Here is a 21,133-nt window from a genome sequence, read left to right as displayed (position 1 = left end):
CCTTCGAATGATCTGAACTGTCCATAGCTCAACAAAGCAAATGAATCGAATGATCCTAACCATCCGATCAAATGTACTTTAATTACCCATCATTTTTTTTTTGTTTCTAAAAGGGAAATGATAAATGCGCCCCTCTTCAAAGTTTTCATCACTTGGACACCCAGCAGGATGATCCTAACCCTCCATGAATCAACCCTCGTTTAGAGTTTCATCAAGAAAATATGAACCGTTGATTTTTTGTAGTACTTTTATCTTAAGAATGGGAAGTGTATTAGGTGGAATGTAAGACCGTAAATCATCCACATAGGATGACCTTAACCCTCCGATATGTAGAAGGACTACACATTATAGAAACATCTACAGATCGGAGGATTAGGATCATCCTATGTAGATGATTTACCACGAACAGACTATTTTCGTTGTGGCCCACCAAATGAACGGGTTGGATCATCCTACAAAGTGGGCCCCACAGTAATCTTTGAAAAATGCTGAACTTGGGGCGCACACTCCATATAAAATCTCCTTGCACTGTACAGTACAGAGGTGAATGGAAGAGCAGAGTGATAATCTATGATGATCTCATTCACAAACTAAAAAGTATATACTTTCTATAGTACAAACTTCTCAAGAAAATAAAACACCCAAAATTACTCCAAAACTTAATGCGCCCAATTTTCCAAAGTGAAAGAAGATAGAGATTTGGATTGGTCACCCTCGACTTCAGTTAGGATCAGATGCAGCTTCCCCTTTGATTTCATCATAAGCGCCTGTTTCGTCATTAAATGAGTACCTATACAAGCAAAAGCAATGCACAATGTTAGCAATCCCTCCAACCATAACATAAGCATGTTTTCCTGTTTTCACTTTCAAGGTTTCAGTTTTGCAATCTGTAAATTATCTACTAGAATGGTAGATGACTAAATTTTGAGAAAATGAAATAGTAAACACACAATGAAAATCTGCAGAATGAGTTCTTGAATATCAATGAGATAAGCAGAGACCCACTTTGTTCTTGAATATCAATCTGAGATAAACAGAGACCCACTTTGTTATTCAATAACTACAATCCCAACGAGCAAACTGCCAAAATTATGACCAAACCTAAAGAATTAAATTAATCTACTCCTAGGATCTCCTTTTGCATCCAGAAATCCAAGCAGAAAGGTCACGCATAGACCCCTCGCTGATAATCATGTACAAATTATGACTAACCCATATGAGATTTACTTGATTTAAATCTTTCTTCAGCAGGCAATTCGCTAGTGTTTGTCCAAAAATATAATTCTGAGAAGGTTACCATGTGATGGACCACCAGCTTCCTCGTGTCGTCAAAATGGGTGTTTTAACACTCCTCCAGTTCCTTCTAAAAATACTTGAAAAGAATTTAAAAGATGGGGGACCAAACAATGAAAGCCTAGTCTATTTAATCATTTGGTGATTGTCAGGTGAAACAACAAACTAAAAAGGTGCCTATTCTCGGAGTAGGGGTAAAATCTGATTCTGGAAATGCAAATCAAGTACGTGGGCCAGGGTCAAAAAATAGTTAGCGAAAGTGGGAAGTAAATGTCCTCATGGTCGCATAGGTAGCATGTAAAATGATGAAGCATCAAGTACCGCTAAAGAAACATAAGGGAGAAAATTTGATTTCTGCTCCCAAGTATTATAACTCGTCTCCAAAGGAGAAGATCTCAAGGCACCACATACGTTACCATCTAGACTTCCTAATCTCAAAAGAAACAGTTTAATGGTCCAATTCTTGCATGAAGGGCTTGCTGAGATCGAGGAAGAGTGATTTCAAAAAAGATATTCAAACTCGGATGGACGCTTGAAGAGTATATAATCATGCCAGAAGAGTATATAATCATGACATTCAATGTACACTGCACGAGGAACTATTTTAGGAGTGAACAGCATACAAATAACATGTATGGCTGATACATGTGCATCATACCAAGACTTTCAGGCATACGAGAAGCTCCGAGTTGCAAGTCTTTACGAAAATGCAGGTGACAAAAAAGGCCCACACCAGTTACTACAATGGGTGTTTACCAGTAATATGGAATGGGCAATTTATCTAATGCATAATCCCTAATGTCCGAATCGGCATTCAGCAACTACAAATCTGCCATGAGATGATGTAATGCCATATTAACAACAGATAGTGTCTAAGTCAACTTACACATTCCAAAGAAGCAATGTTAAAAATCAAGTAATTATCTTCAAAGCAAGCAGGAGCAAAGAAAGAAAACGATGAGTGTAATTTACCATGTTCCTGATGTTGCACAGCAATACAACCCCGAAGTGGGGTCATAATAATAGCCCAGACTGCTGCTATAGTAGTAACTGCCAAAAATAATAAATTTTTTTATTTAAAAAAATCCAAGGGAAATCAACTTAAGAAATAAAGATCGGTTGCACAAAACGGCATATATATATGTAGTAGCGAGGACAGAATGGTGTACAACCTAAAACATTGTGAAAAAGAAGCATACAGCACACAGATATATGGCAACAATTATCACTTTGGAAACACGTGAAATAATATGGTAACGATTATAATGCATGGCCATGTGAGGAAAGAAAGGCAAAAGCTCAACATGTATGCTATTTGGACATTGGGAGAATTATCTTAGTCATCAATTCAGACTACAAAGATTATGCAACAATATTTGAGAAGCCGACGACTAACCCGCAAAGAAGGCTAAAATAACTGTACTTAATTCAAAAAATACCAATAGTACCCCACCCGCCAACTTAGTGCAACCACCTGTATGTTCAACACTAGCATCACACAGAGAAACATCTCCACATGTACAAGACATCTATCACAAAGAAGCCTTCAAAACCCTGAACTTCAATCTTTCACATGACAGAGTTGACTCATGAAAATTGCCAGCATGCGGCAAGCAGAAGTATAAAAAAATCCGAGTTCCTTCCAAAAGTGGGCTGTATAGTTGATGATGATGTCTTATTTTCTCAAACTATACCCGCCAACTTAGTGCAACCACCTGTATGTTCAACACTAGCATCACACAGAGAAACATCTCCACATGTACAAGACATCTATCACAAAGAAGCCTTCAAAACCCTGAACTTCAATCTTTCACATGACAGAGTTGACTCATGAAAATTGCCAGCATGCGGCAAGCAGAAGTATAAAAAAATCCGAGTTCCTTCCAAAAGTGGGCTGTATAGTTGATGATGATGTCTTATTTTCTCAAACTATATAGTAGATAACTATGTATTAATGATTAAAGTAAGCAGAACAAAATCTTTTCGAATAGTAGATACACACTACTGAATTACACTGAAATAAGCTCAGAAAACCAATAAAGATATTATTCTCCAATAATTGTCCTCTTAGCTTCGTAGAACCTATAATTTTTTTTTTCACACACTATTAAAATAAGACGCCAGCAAATGAGAAACTAATTTAATAATAGGCTAAACAAATGATGATTTCAAATTTTTTTACTGAAACACTGATCAAAGTTGCTTGTGGGGAAAATATATGTAAATCACAATAACACTAAATAGTCTAAATAGTTTTGGCCCAAACGATCATAACCAAGCTCAAAGTTATTCTTATATCCTCTCTTATCAAAATTTTAATACTTAAAATTTTGTAAATAGAACTTAAGATCTTAGAAAAAATATATTCCAGTAACAAGCTGTACAAGGTTTCTACAAACAATCCTGGAAAACCTAGAACCATTCACTATCTGTTTAAACCAAAGGATGACTTTTATAAACTTGTATTATTTCAAGTACCTTGAATTCAGAATCACGTATCAATTGCAAGACCTGCACTGATTTTGAACGAGTATGACTGGTGGTGATCATAAATTGGTTGCCGGAAACTTTCAATAATTTTTTTTTATAACCACTTCACAAGATCCCAATTCTGGATGATTAATTGTATGAAGAATTACAGAAGGCACTGGATTCCTATATGGTAACCTGTATTTCAAAATAATATATTTTCCTTATTAACACAAAGTAATGAAAACAGAGAGATCTCTATACTCTCAAAATAAGATCAAACATGATGTGCAGCAAACGACATGATGAAATGTAAGAAACACAAAACATAGCAAACAAGTACACAGAATTTACATGGTTCGGCAATGTGCCTACGTCTACGGGAGAAGAGAGTTTCACTTTTTCGGTTAGGGTTACAAAACTCTCTTTTTTCCTCTTGGCACTCAGTTGCACTTCACTCTATGGCACTACCCCAATGCTTAACAACCTTTGTTCGCATTGCCCAGGGAAACCATGCGCCAACTGATAATTTAGTACAAAGATTAGTCATTATGAGAACTGGCCTTTTTATGGAGTCCAAATGGAACCATAAGACACCTAAGGTCCCATAGGCTCTTGTGTGGGCTTGCTCATGTTTAAGTCGATCTCACAGGAAACAAAATTCAAAAATAGTTGCTATGTTTTTTGAAAAGCAAAGCATAAACCAAAGACGATTGGGTGCCTCAATGCCATAAAGACTCCCCTAAGTTTCATGTAAAAACAGTGTGAAATCTGCAGAACCTTAGTGTCATGCTTTCCTGGACCTTACATTGTGTCCATGATTCCCTTTTGAAAAATATATTAATATATTATAGAGAAACAAAACAAATTACATCAAGGGCAGAGCTTGTTCAACCGCTAAATCATCCTCTTCCTTGGGAAGGGAGTCGGAAACATCATTCAAATCTCCCAATGCATGAAAAAAAAACCTACATTCATATCTTTACAAATATCTAAAATGGCATCTAAGACATGGGCAGACCCTTTGCATTTTCTGTTTCTGCGCCAATTTGAACCTTCACTGCCCTTTGATTTTAATAAAGTTTCGCTTATCTATCTCAAAATAAAAATATCATTTAAGGCATGCCCCAATCTCAAAGACCCTCACTCCTTTGTAAAGCCCACCCAATCGCATTCAAGAAATCACCTTCAACCAATAGATCCCCCACATGGATCATCTCTGAAGATGTGCAATAGGTCAAAACTCAAAAGAGCCCTCGGTTTGGCTTCACTCAAATCTGAAATCCCAATTGGCCCAGAGTAGGCCAATAAAACCTCCCCCCATCTCTGTAAAGACTGTCAATCCCGGCTGAACATGATTCCCCAAAGAGCAACCATCGAAATTTAACTCAACAACACAATGCGGAGGCAGAACCCATTAGGAGTTCTCTTCTCCTTCCACCCCTCATTTCCACTATCGCCCTCCATTTTAAAGTAAAACCATGCATTGAAATCCCCCAGAAAAATCCTTACAATGGAGAATAAAACAATCCAAAAAATATCAAACAAGAAAAAAGAAACTGTCAAATATTTCCATAATATCACAATATATAGTTTTCTTTTCTTTTTTTGAAATGGATATCACAATATACAGTTAGAGGAATGATAAACTGAAGGGCACCCTTGCAAAAAGCATCTTCGAGGGCGCCCCCATTGGTCAATTTCCACAAAATGCATTTATTAGGGCACAGAAAAGAATAAAAATCACGCAGACAAATTTAAAGATAAAGGAACAATAAATGCAGTTTGTGGAGATTGACCAATGAGTGGGCCCTTGCAGATGGTTTTTTGCAAGGGCGCTCTTCATTCTATCATTCCTCATATAGTTAACATGTCGAAGTGAGCATCATCAAACTATTTTTTAACAGTGGAAACATCTTTGATTGAGCAAGCATGAAGCATATTCCTTGGTTACTGCGAAATTATACAGCAATTACTTCAGATCCGCACAAAGTTATAGAGTCACATGTTATAGAGTCACATGTACTAAGAAGTTGCACAAGTGCTTACCCAGATGAATCATCATACACATAATCAGCTTCCAATTCTCCACCCATTGATTCTGCAAAATGAAGGTATAAAGGAAGACATGTTATTCAAAAAAGTAACTGCTTATAAAAGATGTTGCTTCAAAAAAAATAGTCAGCTAAGTATAATGACTCATTAAAAAGGAATTTACTTTCTAGTTCTATGTTTGACCCGAAATTTTCTGATGCAGGTTGAACAAATGGTTGAGGATTAGAACCAGAGTCCAAATTATCCCCATTCGCTGGTTGATTTGAAGGGATGTTGTCATCATCTTCCCCAAACATATCAAATGTGGAACTATCATCGCCAGATGAAATTTGTGTAGTAGACAAGTTCAAGTTTGAATGAACCGAGGCCATGTCAGATACTAGTGAGGAGCCTACTCTACTGGAGAAAATGTCCTCTCCTGCGCTGTAGGTGCCATTGCCTGTGGTTCTGGTTGCACCTTCCTTTGCACGAGCTACACGCTCATATCCTTCTGAAAGGAAGCAAAGAGAGAGATATCACAATCAAATGCATCAAGAATTCATGGCTCGTGAGCAGAATCTTGATATATGCGAGTGGGTGTGTGTGTGTCTACACATATGTATATATGTATATAATGTATGTGTGTGTATCTATAGTTTACATACATACATGTTCTTGTGTATGAATAACTGCCACCTCATAGCGACAAACAGGTAGGCTAATTTTTAGGTTGTTTGTTCTCTTACGCAAAAGCACCATGCAAAGTTGCAGCCTTCTTCGTAAAATAAAAAACAGAAAAGAAAATCAAGTTACAACGTTAATGAAGCTCATGTTAGCAAACAAATGTTAAATGACCGGGAAGGAGTCGTTTTTTTCTAACATGTGAATATATTAAAAGAACGGAACATGCATATAAAAATAAAGAAAAAAATAAAAGAAATGAAAGAAAACAAAAACGGGAAATCTTAGTTTCTTATCTGATAATGCCGCAATACAAGATACTGAATGTTGGACATAAAAAAGTTTAATATAACCATATGCCAAAATCTTTTACATAAAAATAAAAAATTATCATATCAGCAAAGTCAGATGAAAATTTTAACAATAATTGCTGTTTAAAGAACTGGAAATCTGAATCCCTTCAACGAGGAAAGTAGATTCTTAACTATGTTACCATGCCAAAATGTAAGTGTGTAAGGAGACAGATTTGATAAATAAAATCGATGAGTCAAAACCTAGAAATATCGAATGAAGAAAAAATGAGTATGTACAAGTTATATATATATATATATATATATATATACATATAGAGAGAGAGAGAGAACATTTCCTACACACTTGTGTAGGTAAGTTACCTACACACTAGCTTAAAATACAGTGGGGGCCCACATTGTTTGGGTGATCCAAACAATTCATTTGAATGGTCCTCACATAGATAGGGTGTCCAGTAAAAATCAGATCCATAGGATCATCCCAACCCTACGATTTGTGGAGGTAAAATGGACGTGTATAAACCTTCACAAATTAGTCCATTTTTTGCCTCCACAGTTTGAATGGTTAGGATGATCCTATGGATCTGATTTTTTGTGGACACCCTATCTATGTGAGGACCATTCAAATGAATGGTTTGGATCACCCAAACAATGTGGGCCCCCACTGTATTTTAAGCTAGTGTGTAGGTAACTTACCTACACAAGTGTGTAGGAAATGTTCTCTCATATGTGTGTGTATATATATATATATATATATATATATATATATATATATATATATATATATAATGGTACTACGTCAACATGCACAACTATTTCAGTCATGGATGATTGTTCCATTGGCAGGATGCATGTGGAGAAACAAAAGCAAAATTATACTGACCAGCCTCTCGCTCAAAAACCTCCCGTTCTTCATGGTAAACATCTGCAAATATGCGGAAGAAGCAGAGTATGAGTTTTCCTTCTTGTAGACAAAATGTTAGATTCAAACCACTAGATCTACAATTTTACAATTTTTTATTTTAACCCGGAATTTAACTAGGAACCCAGGCTGGCACCTTAAATTTTACAGATATGATTATAATTTTACAAATTCAAACATAAAAGATACACAGAGGTAATTTAGTAGTTCCTTGTGTAGTATCAATCTGAATTAGAAAAATCAAGTTCATTAGGAACGCTTGAAGAACTGTATATCAGCTTCCTCTGCAGAGGAGCTAAATAACAATACCAGTTCTAGATGGTAAGCGCACTTAACTGTAATCACCATTTTCCATAAGTTTCATGGAGTCCTCTGTTAGCTGGTCGAACATACGCTTTGTTTCTTCGGGCATCTTCTCCTTCCTATCATTTGAAGTCCCTTTCAACCTTCTTAAAGCTTGTAGAACCTGCAATTTATGAAGAGAGAACAGATTAAACAACTATTTCTAAATATAAATGCGCCTGTCATTGAAATACCTTTAAACCTTCTTAAAGCTTGTTGAACCTAGATAATTTACATTAACATCTGGTGCTCCTATCCCATATTAATGTACAAAATATCATAATAACCAAGAATTTCCCCAAGGCAAAAGTGGGATGACTCAGGCAATTTAAAGGTTGATCTGCCAAGTTTTTATTGACTAAGACAATAGAACAAATTCTTGACTATTTAAGGCCAAAGCATAGAGTCAGTGATTGATCTTTTCAAACATTAATGATGCAAAACTACAAGGGAAGAAAAGTGTTTCTTGTAGCGTTGATACCAACTGATGGCAAAAAAGTAATGGGCCTCACATGCATACTAATTAGTGATCTACTGCTATGATATTGAGAGCCAAACGACAAATAACCAAAGGGGACTGTATAGAGTAATGAGTTACATATTAGTAGGGCCAACATAGAGAGCCTAAAGGCAAAATAATAATAAACCTTGCATACACACACACACATAGAGAGCCTAAAGGCAAAATAATAATAAACCTCACACACACACACACACACACACACACACACACACACACACACACACACACACTATATATATATGAGGAATATGTTCGTGAGCTCAAGCTTTAATAAGGAATGGTGCGCTTGAGTGCACCAATCACATGGGTCCCACAATTTCTGTGAGGATCCAAACCATTCATTTGCAAGGGCTTATCATAGATAGGGTGTGTACCAAAAATCAGCTCCATTGAATCATCCTAACCCCTCCAAAAGTGGAGGGCAAAAATGGGCAGATTTGTGGTCTGTCCATTTTGACCTCCACAAATGGATGGGTTAGGACGATCCTATGGAGCTGATTTTTTGTACACACCCTATCTATGTAAGGCCCTTTCTAGTGAATGCTTTGGATCATCCTAACAATGTGGGCCTCAATGGTTTTTGAGCTCAAGCTCACGAATATGTTCCAACGCTCAAGCTCACAATCCTTTTCCTATATATATATATATATATATATATATATATATATAGAGAGAGAGAGAGAGAGAGAACATTTCCTACACACATGTGTAGGTAAGTTACCTACACACTACCTTAAAATACAGTGGGGCCCCACATTGTTTGGGTGATCCAAACAATTCATTTGAATGGTCCTCACATAGATAGGGTGTCCACCAAAAATCAGATCCATAGGATCATCCTAACCATTCAAACTATGGAGGCAAAAAATGGACTAATTTGTGAAGGTTTACACGTCCATTTTACCTCCACAAATCGTAGGGTTGGGATGATCCTATGGATCTGATTTTTTGTGGACACCCTATCTATGTGAGGACCATTCAAATGAATTGTTTGGATCACCCAAACAATGTGGGCCCCACTGTATTTTAAGGTAGTGTGTAGGTAACTTTTCTCTCATATATATATATATATATATATGTTAATCAAGGATCTACAAGAGGGGCTAAGATGCAGGGATCAACTGTGAAAAATAATGAGGCTAAAAGAGGGGCTAAGATGGAGGGATCAACTGTGAAAAATAATGGGGCCTAAATATATAGTAAGTTATATATTGATTACTAAAACTAACCATATGTCCCAATGTTTCCCAACATTCCTTTCCAGATGAAAAGGAAAGCTGCATCTGAGGTTTTAAGATGGAAAATTTTATGACAAAAAATGGGTGTTTTCCTTTTCTGATGGAAAGGCATGTCCATCTTGGAAAGCCTTTCCTTGCAAAACCAAATAGAGTGGTGAAAACCTGGAAAAGGTTTTCCATTCCACTAGTTTCTTCCACTTTCCTGCCAACCAAACAGCCCCTAACAGACATCTGAAATCATGGTGAAAATTACCGTTTCCCCTGGCTGAAGCACATTAGCAATACGCCTCTTAATCATACCAATGTCCCCAGATGATAGGTCATGAAATTCTTCTTTTTTATTTATTTCCCCAAAATTTCTTTCCACGAACCTTGCTTCAACATCAATGCTATCTAGCCATGCATCCTGGATCAGTAGAGAAGAAATGTCAAAGAGATGTCATTGTCATGCTGTGAATGAAAGATTAGGGATAAACATATGCAGTACCTTAATTTCTTTTTCATTAACATATTCAACAAAATTCCCGTCTGCGTCAAAATAGCCCTCTTCCCTCTCTTGCTTCAGATTAAAAGGCTCAATTAGAACTCCGTCATCCTCAAAATGATCATTAACCTGCCAAAATTAATATCCATTATCCGATATCCTGTGGCCAACAATTGATGAGACTGACAATTATCCATGCCACTGTAAAATGTTGCTGATCCAAAAAGAAAAATAAGGAAATATGCCAAAATTAAAATAAGAAAGTTAAGCTAATTGAGAAAGCACGCCAGCAATACAACCACCATTTTTATATGCAGACTCAGATATTGTACTCAAGACTTCACCGAGAGCCTGTTATGCAGAAATGAAGAATAAAATTGCATATAATGTATTGGACACAAATAACGAACTGAAAGATTAGCAGAAAGTAGACAAAGTTTTACAATGGTGCAGAGGTTCCCAAGATTTGGAGCACATTGGGCGCATCCTTATGATAAAATGAAATGATATATTGATTTAGAAGATAAAGAGATCTATTAGAAGGTAAAAGAGATGATATTAAGTGTACACGAACTAAAAACTTATATCCACACAACATACAAAAGATTAACAGCATTGAGAAAAAGATATGGTAATAGTAGCAGTACCAAGAAAAGCAGCAGTACCAAGAAAAATCCTCGGGAGCCAAGATTCTCCAACAAGATCCCATCACCATGTTAGTGATGATTCTGCTTTGTTGAAACGTTTGGTCCTTTCAACCTTTCTATGTAATGATTTCATTCTGAACCTAAGATTCAATGTGGAAAATGGCCAGTAGGTTGTATCCTAATTATTCAGAAATAGGGAAAGAGTGTCGTATCCTCATCTGATAAATGGTAAGAACTGCTTTCCTTGCAATTTTTAATATTTTCAATCGAGCAGGGGAAATGAATTTCACTAATTGGACTCATATTATGGAATCCCCTAACGGAGTAAATCATTCAATCGCAATTAAAGTTAAGATTCCAGAACAGTTTTCACATTGATGTATCAGATAAACACATTTAAACTCTTTTTGCTTATTCCAAACATTTCAGAACCAATTCTGTTACTTGTTTGGACTGCATGCATGCCAAGGAGTTTGCTAGCAGAGACATCTTAGGAGATTAAAATGAGTTGTAAGCAGATTGATTAGGGGAGTCCTTATCATAATAAGTTAGTTGTAGTTGGTTCCTTGTATAGTAGTAGTCCTTATCTTTATCTTCACGAGTCCTTTACATTTACAAGTTGCAGTTGTTGGGCATAGTTGCTAGATGAATAAAAGGAAGGGGATTATTGGAATCAGCACTTTTATGAATTCCACCAAATTATTCTAAAAGGCTTTCCCAGACGTGGGATTGGTCCAAGTATCTTTTCTTCTTCTTCTGCATTGATCCTATCACTTGGTATCAGAGCAGAAGGGATGTTGACTTCCGGATAAGGTGATAACGGAATAAGGGACTAGAAAACAGGAGACATTATTAGACGTCTGGAGGAGTCTGTCAGGCACCTTCAAGAGAGTTGGGAAAAACAAGCCGATCCTATGGCGCAGATTAGGCAATTGGTGGCCACCATGAACCTGAAATGCGAGCAATTGGTCACAAAAGTTTCTTCACCAGGAGCCAACAATCACGCTGAATCCTCGCACCCATCACGCGAATCACCATGTTCATTTAATGGGTTAATACCAACCCAATTTGCAAAGATTGAATTTTCACGTTTTAATGGGGAAGATCCCAAGGGTTGGGCATATTGATGTGGAAGATTCTTCGACTTCAATCAAATAGATGAAGCTTAGAAGGGACAACTGGCCTCTATTTACTTGGAGGAAAAAGCCCCGCACTCGTTCCGTTGGCTTGAGAAAACCAAAGGACCTGTTGGATGGACAGAGTTTGTGCAATCCTTATGCCTCTATTATGGGTAGACGATGTATGGGGATTCAATCGGAGAATTAACCAAGCTGAGGCAGATCAACTCGGCCAAGACATATCAGAGAAAGTTCGACAAGCTCATTAATTGCACCCATGGATTACCAGAGGCGTTTATTTGGGACCTGCGTCGTCAATGGTCTCGGAGACAAAATCAGGGTCGGAATTCGCATGTTTGAACCTACCAATAATTTTTTTTTTTGATAGATGGGGAGGAGGAACCACCTGATGCTTCAAAAGAAATTGAGGAGCCAACCAAAGAGAAACTTGAGATTTCCATACACGCCTTGCCAGGGTCTACGTCTTACAGTACCATGCGGATTAAGGGGTACATAAAAAGACGTCCTCTTGTCATTCTAATAGGCCCGGTAAGTACACACAATTTTTTGGATCCAAAAGTGGCTAGGTGAACGGGGTATGATGTGCATCCAACAAACCCCTCTCCGTATTGGTGGCTGATGGAACAAAACTTACCAGCACAGCAGTCAGCAGTGTGCAAAATTTTCAATGGGTTATGCAGGATGCCACCTTCCAAACAGATATGCAATATCTACCACTGGGCAGGTGTGATACGGTGTTGGGATTCTTGGGAATGCAATGGCTAGCCTCATTTGGGCCTATTGTTTAGCACATTGTGCAATTAAAAATGAAGTCCTCAGCCAACGGAAGGCTGCAAGTGCTATCTGGCACTATAGGAGGGACAATCAAACTTGTTGATAATAACCACATGGAGGCAATTCTTAAAAAAAAAAACCGTACAAGGAGTAGTAGCACAATTATTCTCTATGGCTGCAGAAAAACCAGAGGTATGTCCTGAACCTGAGACAGTCACAATGTTTTTTTTTTTTTGGAATGAATGAGATAGAGGCTGGGTTTGCAGTAGCCTACCACCAAAACAATCACATGATCATTGTACCTCCTTGAAACCAGGAAGCCAGCCATCCAACATCCGACCGTTATCCCGTTGTCCAAAAGAAATGAAGTTGAAAAGGCAGTTCGAGAGATGTTGGATGCCAGTATTATAAGGCCGAGTGTTACAAGGAGTAGTAGCACAATTATTCTCTATGGCTGCAGAAAAATCAGAGGTATGTCCTGAACCTGAGATAGTCACAATGTTTTTTTTTTTGAATGAATGAGATAGAGGCCGGGTTTGCAGTAGCCTACCACCAAAACAATCACATGATCATTGTACCTCCTTGAAACCGGGAAGCCAGCCATCCAATATCCGCCCGTTATCCCGTTGTCCAAAAACATGAAATTGAAAAGGCGGTTCAAGACATGTTGGATGCCAGTATTATACTATTATTAGGCCGAGTGTTAGCCCTTTCACATCTCCAGCTGTGTTTGTTAAAAGGGACAAGTAGTGGCGAATGTGTGTCGAGTATCAAGCCTTGAATCATGACACAATAAAGGATAAATTTACCATACTCACAATAGATGAGCTACTTGATGAATTACGTGGAGCCCATTTTTTTCAAAACTAGACTTGCGCTCTGGGTATCATCAAATTAGGGAAGGACTGTCCGATGTGCACAAAACGGCTTTTTGGACTCACAAAGGGCATTGCGAGTTTCTCGTCATGCCTTTTGGCCTAACAAATGCCCCGCCAACGTTTCAGAGCCTCATGAACGAGGTAATTTGACGATATTTATGCAAGTTTATCTTGGTTCTTTTAATGATATTTTGGTGTATAGCAAATGTTGGCAGGAACAACTACAACATCTGCACTTCGTCCTGACCCTCCACCGACAACATCAACTATATGGCAAGCAATCAAAGTGCATTTTTGGTCGGCGGGAATTAGAATATTTGGGTCACGTGGTTTGCAATGGTGGAGTGGCAGCCAACCCTTCAAATATAGAAAGCATGATGAACTGGCCAAAACCCAAGATTCTAAACAGCCTGCACAATTTTTTGCGTGGTTTTTTAGGTCTGATCGGTTATTATCGTCACTTTATACACGATCATGGTAAAATTAGCCACTCACTCATATGCTTAAGAAGGATTCTTTTCAGTGGACTGAGGAATCAGAACAAGCCTTTAAAGCCTCGAAGCAAGCCATGATTACAACACATGCTCTCACATTGCCTATTTTTCAAAAAAAAAATTATTAACGAGTGTGATGCTTTAGGTATAGGAATCTGTAAGCCCAAAGGTTCAACCCTTGGTAATCCTCTGTCTTGTTTTTATGATTCTAAACACAAGTGACATTTGTATTAATAATATTTGTTTGTTTTAGTTGAAAATTCATCTAGGTTTAAAAGCTTAGGAAGCTTGGACCAAAGCTGGGGAGGTACCATGGAGAATCAAAGAAAGTCAAGCATTAAGGATCCAAGAATGGATGAAAACATGAAGTGATGAAGAGCATGTAAAATGTATAAGACCAATTCTCATCAAGGATCCTCAAGAGGCATCAAAGGAAGTAAAAAAATACCCTAGAATAGGTTAAACATATAAAGGATGAATTAAACCCGAAGTGGATAGCCCTAGCAATGAGAGACTTAGAATTGTCAAAATACTCTACTCAGATCAAGGTTGCCAGAGCGGGAAGCAAAAGCGGGAAGCGGGAAGCAAAGGCTCTCAGGATGGTGGGAAGCGGCAAGCAGGAAGCGTGAAGGGTCGGAGAATTTTTTTTAATAGTTCGATATTTAAAAAAAATAAAAATAAAAAATTACTAACAAAATATAAGAAATAAATATATGAACCAAATATTTATAAAAAAATACTTTTTATTAAAAGATCTAACATTTACTTAAAGGAAAATCACTATCAGCTGAAATGCCTGTGTTGACCAGTCTGTTGACTGGTGCGTTGACCGGTGCCTGACAAGAAGAAATACTTTTAGAAACCAAATTATGAGATCTTTTTTATCGGACTTTTGAGATTTAATAATGTTTGGACATGATAGAATTTATGAATTTTTAAAATTGAAAAAAAAAATACCCCATCATTTGGAAGTTAAGATTTTGACCCGACCCGTTTTTTCGAATTTTGTACTAGAACTAGAAAGTTGACTTTTTATCCTTTTAGATTTGGGATTTGAAACTATTTTTAATAGATTCAAATGGGGGTTATTCCCTTACTGACATGTAAATCTTAAGTACTTAAATGACTTTGCATGTAAATACTAGAAGAGGAAGAGAAGAGGACTAGCAGGAGACAAAAAGGGTAGATAGGAAACACGCTTCCCAAAGAGTGGGATACGCGTTTCCCATAGAGTGGGAATCGAATTTCCCATAGAGTGGGAATCGCGTTTCCCACGTTTCCAAAACGAGATTCCCAAAAATCGGGGAATCGAGAAGATTCCCGTTTCCGAACCGATTTTCAGGGAATCGAGATTCCACATTCTGAGTAGAGATTCCTGCTTCCTTGAGTCGGACGCCCGAAGGATAAGTTAATAGAACACATGCAATTCTCAATCATGTTGCTTCGGGCGACCAAAGCAGTGTTCGGACGTCTGTCTCGGTCGTCCGAAAGGAGTTTTTGGCTAGTTGCTCGAGCGTCTGAAGATCGCCCAAGATGACCGTTGAAGAGCTATAATGGCTAGTTTTGGGTTGGTCTCTCTATAAAATGGGTTTCCACCCCTTTAAACAAAGAGCGCAATCTCTATACTTAATTTTGAACATCCTATTGAGTAAAAAAAACCCTTTGTGCCTCTTGTGAATCATTTTAAGAAGGATTGGACCTTAGGTCAAATTTGCATATCTTCACCAAGTTAAGAAGATTGGCTTGTAACGGTGGGATCTTCACCGAAGTTAAGAAGATCATTTTTAGTGGAAGCCATCAACGGTTGTTGGTGGAGTGGATGTAGGTCTTGGGTTTAAGACCGAACCACTATAAAAATCCTTGGTGCACTCATCTCACTCTCTCTGTACTTTTATTTTTATCTTTCAAGTTTATATTGGAAATTGTTCTTTTGGTTTTAAATTTGTCATTAGTTTTTTAAAAGAGCAAAGATCTTCTTGGGTTGCCATCATCTACTTGGGTCTAACACATAGTTGTATTTTCATAATCAAAGTTGTTCTAATGTAGGAAAGAGGGCTAATTGTGTTCCCAATGACAGTATCTACACTTGTTCCACGATGGCTGGACGAAATAAAGAGAAGTTGGGTGGATGACCTTGACTTACACTACATTATAACTGAGCCGAAGCAAAACCCAGCTTTGTCATTCCATTATGCGTGGCAACATAACCAAGTTCTTCAAAAGGAACGAGTTGTGGTTGCAATGACCCAAGTTAAAAAAAGCAAATTTTGCGAGAGTCACATAGCAGCCCCATTGGAGAACAATCAGGAATTCACGAGACCATTAAAAGGATCAATCAATCCTTTTATTGGAAAGGAGTATGGCATGAGGTGCAGAAATTCATTTTGGAGGGTGACACATGTCAACGTTGCAAGTCCGAAATGGTTGGTTATCCTGGTTTGTTGCAACCATTGATGATTCCTACCCGAGTACGGACGGATATTTCGTTTGATTTTATCGATGGTTTACCCCTCTCACATGGCAAGGATGTTATTCTCGTTGTGGTCGACCGTCTCGCAAAGTATGCCCACTTCATGCCACTTGCACACCCATACACTGCTAAGGATATCGCTGAAATATTTTTGATAACATCTACAAGTTGCTTGGTACACCGTCAACGATTGTTAGTGACTGTGATGCGGTATTTACAGGCAAATTTCAGAGCGAGTAGTTTCACTTGCAGGGCATTCAATTTAAGCTCAGCTCGTCTTATCATCTGCAAACTTACGGTCAAACGGAGGTGCTCAACGTTTAGAGACTTATGTTCGATGCATGCCCAGTGGTCGGCCAAAACAGTGGGTCAGATGGCTTTCCTCTGCAGAATGGTGGTATAATACCACTCATCATTCATCCGCCAACATGGCCCCTCATGAGGCCTTGTATGGACAGTCGCCTCCTTCAAATGTCCTGTATGTTTTAGGTGACTCTAGCGTGGCAGCAGTTGATCAAAGTTTTAGGGACCAAGAGACCATAAACCGATTACGACGTGAGCATTTGCACTAAACCCAGGGGAAGATGAAGAAGTTCGTGGACTCCCATCGTAGTATCGTACTGAACGTGAATTCGAATAAGATGATTGGTTGTACCTATGCCTACAATCACATCAACAAACTACCATGGTTCTCCAACGTAATCTAAAGCTCACCCCTTGGTACTCTGTTCCTCATCGGGTGTTGAAAAAATATTGACAAGGTAGCCTATCAATTGGACCTTCCTTCTAATTTCCGGATTCAACTGGTGTTCTATGTCTCCCTTGTGGGAAAAAAAGGAAGTTGGGCCAACATGTTGTCCCCTAAACTCAATTGCCGGAAGTCGATGATGATAGACGCCTACAACTAGAGCCAATTGCAATCCTTGATCGACGGCTTATCAACCATAATAATCAGGCTGTGACACAAGTCTTGGTACAATAGTCGAACTCGTGTCCTGAGGATGCCACTTGGGATGATTAGCAGTCACTTTCGTGCCAATTTCCAATATTTTGACATTGAGGAGTCTTATCATAATAAGTCAGTGATGATAGAGTCCTTACATAGCAGTAGTCCTTATCTTCATCTTCACGAGTCCTTTCATCTTTACAAGTTGAAGTTGTTGGGCGTAGTTGCTCAACGAATAAAAGGAAGAAAATTATTGTAATCAGCACTTTTATGAATTCAACCAAAATACTCCAAGAGGATTCTCAACGTATCAGCACTTTTATGAATTCAACCAAAATACTCCAAGAGGATTCCCCCCATACGTTGGATTTGTTCTAAGTATCTTTTATTCTTCTTCTTCAATCTTATCAAATACAGCAACTGTTGCGTGCCTAATCGGCTGTAACACAAATAAACAAAGCAAAATATAGAAAAGGAGGGCAAGAAAGGATGATTTGAGGCAACCAGATCTCCTAACGGTTCAATTCAAGAGGAACCGTGACTCTCGTGAAACATAAGTTTTTGTTTTAGTGTAAAATTCTCTCCATTTTTATTCAGGTGTAACTTCTTAAAGAGATATTCTAAACTCATGGGCACCCTTGCAAAAAAAGGGGTGAAAGGGCGCCCCCATTGGCTGACATGGCCAAAGTGCATTTATAATGGCTGCAAGTCAAAGACCATTAAATGCACTTTGGCAAGGTGAAGCCAATGGGGGTGCCCTTTCAGCCCTTTTTTGCAAGGGCGCCCCTGAGTTTAGCATTCCTCATTAAATACAGGCACAAAGGATTGCGACATCACTACCCAATTAACCCAGTTACATGACACATAAGCAATAGCTAACACCCATGACCCTGAAACACATTCGCACGGCTACATAGTGACTAAATTACAACTACGCCACAAACAACAAAAACAAAATTATAGTATGCACATCTTAGTAACAGAACATAAAATTATTAAAACCCATTTGAGGGGCGATTGAATAAACCTCATAATTCACTTCAGCGCCAGACACATCCTGAAGAATCCCACTGCTTGCCTCACTGAATAGCTCCGCTGTAATCTGAGTCCGACGTTTTGCACGCTCCTTGGCAGCAAATCGAGGGTCGCTCAAATCGTCCAAACTCTCTTCATTTCTACTTTCACCCACGATTTCATCTCCCTTCTTCACCTTTTTCCCCTTGGGAAATCTTGGCCTCTTCTGCCTGTAATTTGCAAAATCCAGTCTAAATAAAGGAACAAGTTTGCCCTAATCTAACATAAAAATTTAAAGAAAACTGGCAGAAATTCGAAAAAAATGAAGTAATGAGAGTAGGAGGAATTGAATTTTCCAGCTCTAAGACGCCGTTTGGATGTATGGATTTTATAATCCAGAATTGCAAAATCCTGGGTTCTAAAAGCTAAAACCTGGATTTGAAATTCTAAAAAGTAAAAACTGGATTTTAAATGCATAAATAAGATGTGTTACCACTAAATCTTGCAAAATCCAGATTTTAGCTTTAAAAATCTAGGTCTGAGCTTGTAAAACCCTGGATTTTACAAGCTAAAACCTGGATTTGAAATCCTAAAAACTGGATTTTCAATAAGTAAAAAAGGTGTGTTACCACTCAATCTTGCAAAATCCAGATTTTAGCTTTAAAAAATCTAGGTTTTAGCATCTAAAACCCAGGATTTTACAAGCTAAAACCTAGATTTTCAAAGCTAAAACCTGGATTTGAAATCCTAAAAACTAGATTTTAAATGCATAAATAAGGTGTGTTACCACTCAATCTTGCAAAATCCAGATTTTAGCTTTAAAAAAATCTAGGTTTTAGCTTCTAAAACCCAGGATTTTACAAGCTAAAACCTAGATTTTCAAAGCTAAAACCTGGATTTGAAATCCTAAAAACTAGATTTTAAATGCATAAATAAGGTGTGTTACCACTCAATCTTGCAAAATCCAGATTTTAGCATAAAAAAATCTAGGTTTTAGCTTCTAAAACCCAGGATTTTACAAGCTAAAACCTAGATTTTCAAAGCTAAAACCTGGATTTGAAATCCTACGAACTAGATTTTAAATACATAAATAAGGTTTGTTACCACTCAATCTTATCAAATCCAGATTTTAGCTTTAAAAAAATCTAGGTTTTAGCTTCTAAAACCCAGGATTTTACAAGCTAAAACCTAGATTTTCAAAGCTAAAACCTGGATTTGAAATCCTACGAACTAGATTTTAAATACATAAATAAGGTTTGTTACCACTCAATCTTATCAAATCCAGATTTTAGCTTTAAAAAAACTCTAGGTTTTAGCTTCTAAAACCTAAAACCTAGAATTCCTAAGCTAAAACCTGGATTTGAAATCCTAAAAACTAAATTTTAAATGCGTAAATAAGGTGTATTACCATTCAATCTTATAAAATCCAGATTTTAGCTTAAAGATCAAAGTTTCAGCATGTAAAATACAGGATTTTACAATCTTGGATAATAAAAGACACTGAGATTTGCTAGAAACGAAGTTGTAAGAACTTGTTTTAAGAAACCCTAAAAAAGAGAAGAAGAAAAGCGGGAAAGAGAGAATTAGGGTTTGGGAGAAAAATTACATGGGAGGTTGGTGTGTTCCTTCGTCGTCTGAAAGGGGGCGCTTCAGATTAGAGCGAGATGTTTTTTCGTCCATTTTTAGAGAAATCTGAGTGATTGTTTTTCTTCTTCTTTTTTTCAGTACGAGTTATACGTGTTTTTGGGCACGGTGTGTGGCATTTGTTTGGGCAATGATAAATTCGCACCCCCCGTAGGATAATTCGCACCCCTGAAAACTACGTTAAAAAACCTTACGGTCTGCCACATACCCTCCTTTACAGCGTGAGAATTATCGTTTGTTTTCTCCCTGAGATTTGCTACGATATGACACGTGTGCATGCATTTCCTTGGAAATACATTGGGCTCGGTTCATTTGAGACACTTCGGCTCTGTTCACTTGTTTTCCCAGGAAAGGAAAAGAAAATGTTTCCCGGTAATCTGACATGGCATTAGGAAAAGAAATCCGGATAATCTGTGCAGGGAAAAGTTTCCCTAGACTGCTCACTTGTGTTGGAAAAGGTTTCCAGGGAAACTACTTGCCCTTCTTTTTGCACTAGTTTTTCAGGGAAATGAAATCCGTGTGTTTTTTGTCGGAAATGAAATCCCTAAAAGATGGGGAAATGGGCTTTTCCATATCATTTTTTGCTTTTTTTGCAAATATTCCAGATGTGTAATTCTATTTTCCCTAGAAGGCAAGTGAACACCAGAATTCTGTCTTGTTAGGGAAAAAATAAGTTTTTTTCCAGGGATTTGCTTTCCAAGGGACGCAAGTGAACAGAGCCTTCGGGTACAAAGGAAAGGAAATGAACCCACGGTAAAAGGAAATTACGTGGCAAATGAAAAAGGAAAGAAAAAAGGGATAAAAAAACATGGGATTTGTGCGTTCAGTTA

The 21,133-nt window shown here is 37.8% G+C and overlaps 1 protein-coding gene across 2 annotated transcripts; it reads right to left on the bottom strand.

The window, feature by feature from the left end:
- Positions 1-561: 561 nt before the first annotated feature.
- On the bottom strand, positions 562-20,424 carry LOC143857700 (CD2-binding protein-like protein). 2 transcript variants are annotated; one of them, XM_077368141.1, is made up of 10 exons: positions 20,266-20,423; positions 18,673-18,889; positions 10,301-10,426; positions 10,067-10,219; positions 8,047-8,176; positions 7,672-7,713; positions 5,981-6,307; positions 5,812-5,863; positions 2,266-2,343; positions 562-790 (listed from the first exon to the last, which is right to left on the bottom strand). In XM_077368141.1, the coding sequence occupies exons 1-10, from the start codon at positions 20,337-20,339 to the stop codon at positions 721-723; spliced, it is 1,269 nt and encodes a 422-aa protein (XP_077224256.1). In that variant the 5' UTR covers positions 20,340-20,423; the 3' UTR covers positions 562-720. The 2 variants fall into 2 exon arrangements, with proteins under 2 accessions (XP_077224256.1, XP_077224258.1); XM_077368143.1 differs by lacking the exon at positions 2,266-2,343 and having other exon boundaries at positions 20,266-20,424.
- Between the last annotated feature and the right edge of the window lie 709 nt (positions 20,425-21,133).

Source organism: Tasmannia lanceolata, unplaced genomic scaffold (genome assembly GCF_043159265.1).
Source record: "Tasmannia lanceolata isolate RefF3 unplaced genomic scaffold, GAP_Taslan_0.1 ptg000025l, whole genome shotgun sequence".
Taxonomy (NCBI): Eukaryota; Viridiplantae; Streptophyta; class Magnoliopsida; order Canellales; family Winteraceae; genus Tasmannia; species Tasmannia lanceolata.
This window is presented reverse-complemented; position numbering and strand designations above follow the sequence as displayed.